This window comes from Merops nubicus, unplaced genomic scaffold (genome assembly GCF_000691845.1).
Source record: "Merops nubicus isolate BGI_N331 unplaced genomic scaffold, ASM69184v1 scaffold23300, whole genome shotgun sequence".
NCBI lineage: Eukaryota > Metazoa > Chordata > Aves > Coraciiformes > Meropidae > Merops > Merops nubicus.
In genome coordinates, this window is record NW_008584003.1 from 38,624 (window position 1) to 44,286 (window position 5,663).

The following is a 5,663-nucleotide window of genomic DNA, read 5'->3' on the forward strand; positions in this document are numbered from 1 at the left end:
TCTATTTAAATTCAACAACTCTTCACACAAATAAGGGGAAAATCAGACAAGTGCTTTTAAGTTGTAAGGGAGGCAAAGTGGAGAAACAACAGCACAGATTTCAGGACAGGTGCCTTATTTTAAAAACATATACATACACAGAGTACCAAAAACTAGGCATCTAGGAATCTGTATCTGCTCTGCTCTTCTGCTCAGCCAGAGGCAGCAGAACAGAACATCCCTCAAAAACATCAAGCAAAGCAGAAATCTGATCTTAATAGACACCAACTAGCTCCCAAAACTGCCCCGGCAGCAGCTCTCCTCTCTCTGCAGGTATCAGCACCAGATCCATGCAGCTCTACATCCATCTCAACTGCTTATAGACTGCTCCCTTTTAATTAGCTCTCCTAATCAAATAAGCATCTGGAATTAAACACCACTGTATGATGAAACGCTGCAGAAAATTAACCAGCCATGTTGGGAGGTCACTGTATCTGCTGCTGAAACGCACCCAGCGCTGGGAGGGATTATTTAGCAGTGCACAGTAAGTGTAGGTTTAAACTGATAAAAATCTGGAGCCAATTAAAATTCTGCTTCAAGACCGGCGAGGTCGGCTCTGTGCAAATATTTTGCATATCTGTTTAAGAGCATCTTTATATCATTTAAGCTCAAGTCTGTATGGAATAAGGCTGAATGACTGTAAAGCACACTTACACCAAAATAAGTACCCACATGAGGACTCTCTTGATTTAACACTCTACCAGATCCATCAAGAAATCTGGGCAGCTATTGTGTTTTAATGGAGTCTGATGCAGGAGGAGAACATGAATCTTCTTGAAATCATGTTCAAAGTTTAGCCAAGTGACTTCTTCCCCAGGCACAAAGCAAGCAGCAGAAGCATCCCTTTGGGATGTACAATCCCAGCCAGCCAAGTCCAGACCCCACCATCCAAAGCAGCAGCTTTTGGAGCTGCTGGGACTTTCTGGCTGCCACCAGCAGTAGCACAACCCTCATTTCTGCCCACTTTTATGCTCTAGCACCCCACAGCAGCACAGCCCGAGAGGCTGGCAGGACATGCTCCGAGGATGGCTGCCTTTCCAAAGAAGCAGTTTGAAGGCAAAAATGTTTGTGGCTATGAAAGGCACAGAGCAACACTTTGAAAAAGTATTTGCACATCATAAAAATAGTTCATTTAGCTACATCCTTAAAACCTGGCAGGCTCCAGTGTCTGCACCATGCCCTGCAGAAGTCCCTGGATTGAGGAGCCTGGAAGATCTGCTCAGTGGCAGCACGGTCAGTCCCCAGCTACAGCCTCTCTGGAGAGCTCAGAATGTCCCTCCTCACAGAGCCCATAAGGGAAGGGAGAGAATGCTCTAATGTAGAAATCAAAGTAGAATCAGCCTTTGCAGTCATTATCAGGCAGAATCTAGGGGCGGGAAAGCTGCTTGTGAAAACCAGTAGAGCAGCATCTCCGAGCTAGAGACAGCCCCAGACATCAGCTCAGGTTTTCTGGGAGCCCTCTGAACCAGACAGCATTTCACATCCAATCCGACAGTGATGGATGCGGTGGGAGCAGAGCAGATTTTTTTCCTCCTGAGAAGCTCTTTTGACAAGTATGATCTTATCAAAGTTCCAAGCTTTTCATTACTTTTTTTTTTCTATTTTTTTTTTAACTCCTGCCTTCAAGCCACGCTCTGTCCTCTCTGTGCCAGCACGGAACAGTCGCGTGTCCCTCCTGGCACTGATCAATGGCTGAAGCTCCCCATGGTGCTCAGAGCAGCACCAAGTCCCCCCTCCCCAGAGCTTACAGCCTGGGCAACCCACCAGAGCCAAAGCAGAGCTGCAATTAATACAGAAATAGGTCTAGAAACATGCAAAACACAGGAGGAACTTCATTCAGGCTCAGAAAAGGGATTACACGGGCACTTTTGGGCTGGGAGGAGCACGTGCAAAGGGATGAGGAGACAACCCAACACTCCCATGGCCTCTGGGAGGTCAGGACATCAATGGCAGCTCTAGGGCTTTTGCTGAGCACCTGAAGCAACAACGTGCCCAAAAAAGCAGGATGCCACCTACCCCCTGGGACATGCAGCAGCACCTTCCTCTGCCTGCTCGCCAGCTCTAGGGCTTTTGCTGAGCACCTAAAGCAACAACGTGCCCAAAAAAGCTGGAGGCCACCTACCCCCTGGGGCATGCAGCAGCACCTTCCTCTGCCTGCTTTGCCCACCTCCCATCTGCTCTCCTGAAGAAAGACAAATCTGAACCCTCCTCTCTTTAACCATCAGTAAATGAGCACAGCCACCCCCTTCCCAGGAGCCTTTCCCAGAGCACAAGAACCACCAGAGCAAACACACCAAACCTCCCCAAAAAAGGCAAAACCAAGGCTCTTTGAGAAGCCACTTACCTTGCACTGCAGGCTGGACTCTCCCAAGGAGCCAGGAAGAGTGAACCCTCCCTACAGGGGCTGCAAAGCTGCCTTTATTAGCTTTATTGACTCCCTAATTAGCCCAGGCTGGTCCTGATGGGGAGGGTGGAGCTGGCCTTGCCTCTGAAGGGGGAGGGAGCCCTGGAAAATCCCTTCCTCTCTTCTTCATCCCTCCACCCTCAGCCCGCACCTTGGGGAAGAGCAAAGGAGGAGGAATCAGCCCTTTTCTCCCCCAGACCCTGCCCCAACCCCTGAGCACTGGTGTGGATGCCAGGCTGATGCTGAGCTCTCCTCTCCCTGTCCCACCCCTTCTCTCCCAAGGACCCCATTTGCAGCACGATGGCCTGGAGAAGGACACTGAGCTCAGCTCCATGGTGTCCTCAAGCACTTGGCCAACCACAACCTTCCCCATCAACCAAACCCAAGTCCCCTCCTGGAGCCTGGAACGGAGTCACCAAGAGACAGCAAACGCTGAGTGCAAAACCATGGTCTTTTATTAGAAATCTCCTCGTATAAAAATGATCATGCTCTACACAGTCATCGAATAATTCATAAACATCCAGGCACTGAACTTTGTAATTATTTTTTTTTGTGAGTTTTTGTGTTTTTTGACTGGTCAGTACATAAAGCAGACATATTTCAATCCATATGGTCATCACATACATTAATTAACCACCTATAGAAATCAGCACTTTGAACACAGTCTAGGTTTTAGTTTAGTTTATTCTGTTGTCTGTTTTTTTTTTTATTTAAATTTTATGCATCCTTACTTATTTTCTCCTTTTTGCAACATATAGGATTTGGTAGGATACGGGAGAGAGAGTGAAGAGGGACGGAGGAAGACGGGAACTGAAGAAAATGGAAGATTCAAAACAAAAAAAGAAAAAAGAGTAAACAGAAGGTTCTACACAACCACAAACAACCTCACGAATTCCAGAAAAGGGAAAATATTGGGTGTCTATTTTTTTTTTTGCCAAGATAAGGAAAAAGAAAACCCCAAAGACTTGCTGAAGTCCGTCACCTCTTCCCCACGCCACGTCCCCCCTGCTCAGCAGCTCCTCTTCCTCCCTGGGAGGCATGCATTGCTCACGGTGGTTTGGTTTTATTGTTTCTTCATCTTTCTGGTTTTTTGGCTGCTGTTGGTGGCTGTCTTCGCCAGGAGCTCTGCCCAGTGGCCCCAGCAGGAGCGGGGTCCCCCCCATCCTGTCCCATGCAGGTCCCCCGCGATGCTCCTCAGCTCCCTCCCTCCTCCAGCTGGAGCTATATGGCGTGGTTGCTGTAGCTGACGTAGGTCTGTTTGGTGGCCAGTGCTGGAAAGAGAGACAGAAGCTCACATGTACCATTACCAAAGTCCACTCTCCCTTTCTGGCTCCTCTCCTGTCACCCTGAGCTGACCGGGTGGAGCATCTTCCTTAGGATGAGAGGCTGAGGGACCTGGGGCTCTTCTATCACAGAAATGCTCCGAGGGCTGGAGCAGCTCTGCTGTGAGGACAGGCTGAGGGAGTTGGGGTTGTTCAGCCTGGAGAAGAGGAGGCTCTGGGAGGGCCTTACAGCGACCTTCCAGTACCTGAGAGGGGCCTAAAAAAAGCAGGGGAGGGACTATGCACAAGGGTTTGGAGTGACAGGATGAGGGGTCATGGCATTAAGCTAGAAAAGGGGAGATTTAGGTTAGACATTAGGAAAAAGTTCTTTAATATGAGGGTGATAGATCACTGGAGTGTAAGAGGTTCTGCAGAAACATAAGAAGGAACTTCTTCCCTGTGAGGGTGACAGAGCCCTGGGACAGGCTGCCCAGAAGGGCTGTGGAGTCTCCTTCCCTGGAGACATTTCAAACCAGCTTGGACATGTTCCTGTGTGACCTGCTGTAGGTGGTCCTGCTCTGGCAGGGGGGTTGGACGAGATGGTCTTTCAAGGTCCCTTCCAACCCTTGCCACCCTGTGATTCTGTGACTGTCCTGCCAGGAGATGCTGGTGGGGATGTGCCATGGGGCTGGCTCATGGATCTGGCCCATGCCAGCACTCAGGATTGTTCCCTGTGAGGACACTGAGCTGTGGCAGAGGGGATGAGCCCCACAGCAGTTCCTGGGGACAATTCATCCCAAAGAGAGACGCTGGGATGTGACATGAGCCACAGGCAATGTGCTCTCAGGCTCCCATTCACTTCCCTGAGCAACCTCTTCCATGGAAGCCCTCAGGTTCTCCACATTCCCTACGGCTCTGCTTGCCCCAGCCCTGCAAGAGCCTGATTTGGGGTCCAAGCCAGTCACCCCACAGCCCTGCAGGCTGCTCCATGGGAGCTGAGCAGGGCACTGGCAGCACCCACAGTGGGTGGCACCAAGCCAGCCAGCCCCACTGTGTCCCTCACCAAGCACCCCTGCGCCCATGCTAGGGTGCTGGAGGAGCACAGCACCCACACAAGCCTCCTTCCAGCATCCCCAGCCTTGGAGCTGGGGCTGAACACACAAGGAGAGGAGGCAGCAACAGCTCCAGAGCCTCCGTGGGTCCCAGATGGAGACCAGGAGAGCCGCAGCACGGCCCAGTGCCAGGAAAATGCCCAGTGGCAATAAATCCTCCCTCCCCGCAGGGCTGCACCACTGCCTGCAGGCTCCGGGCCCGCAGCACACCACTGGCTGCCAGACACAGCCAGCAGCCCCAGCTCAGGGAGAGGTGGAAGCAGCAGCTTCAGCTCTGGGAGAGGTCGAAGCAGCAGCCCCAGCTCAGGGAGAGGTGGAAGCAGCAGTTTGCAACACCCTGGCTTACATCAGCTCTTCATCCAGGCATGATGCTCTGTAGAGATCCCACCACCAGGTCCCCGTGGGGCTCAGCAGACACACGGACACCCTCCAGCCAAGGGACAGAGAGCAAAGCAAAGCCCCTGACCCCCCAGGCAGCAGAGCCGTGGCCCCAGCAGAGCCCAGCACCACGCAGAGGGGCCGGGACACCCAGCAGCTCTCGGTGCCTCGCTGACAAATGAACCTTGCAGCAGATTTCAGGCTGGTATTCCCAGATAACAATTAGATAGGCCAGAAGAAATTAGAGCTGACAGAGCTATTTGTTACCGCAGTGTTTTCATAGCCAATCTGCCCGTATCAAAGCCCTGAGAATTATTTATTCTGTTGTTTATTTAAGGATACGTGACCTGCCAGTGACAGAGTGAAAAACGGCCCCTCAGTCCTGCCCTGACAGCTCCCCCCGTGCCTCCTGCCCCCAGCAGGGATGCTGTGCCCGGCTCCCCACCTTCGCACCCCTCGGGAGGGCGC

General features: G+C 51.7%; 1 protein-coding gene across 1 annotated transcript in view; it reads right to left on the reverse strand.

Moving 5' to 3' along the window:
• Positions 1-3,664: 3,664 nt before the first annotated feature.
• The window catches only part of LOC103775436 (metabotropic glutamate receptor 4), a 41,467-nt gene continuing 39,468 nt past the window's right edge, over positions 3,665-5,663 (reverse strand). The window contains exon 10 of the mRNA XM_008942891.1: positions 3,665-3,714. Within this exon, the coding sequence (XP_008941139.1) occupies positions 3,665-3,714 (50 nt within the window). The remainder of the gene's footprint in view (positions 3,715-5,663) is intronic.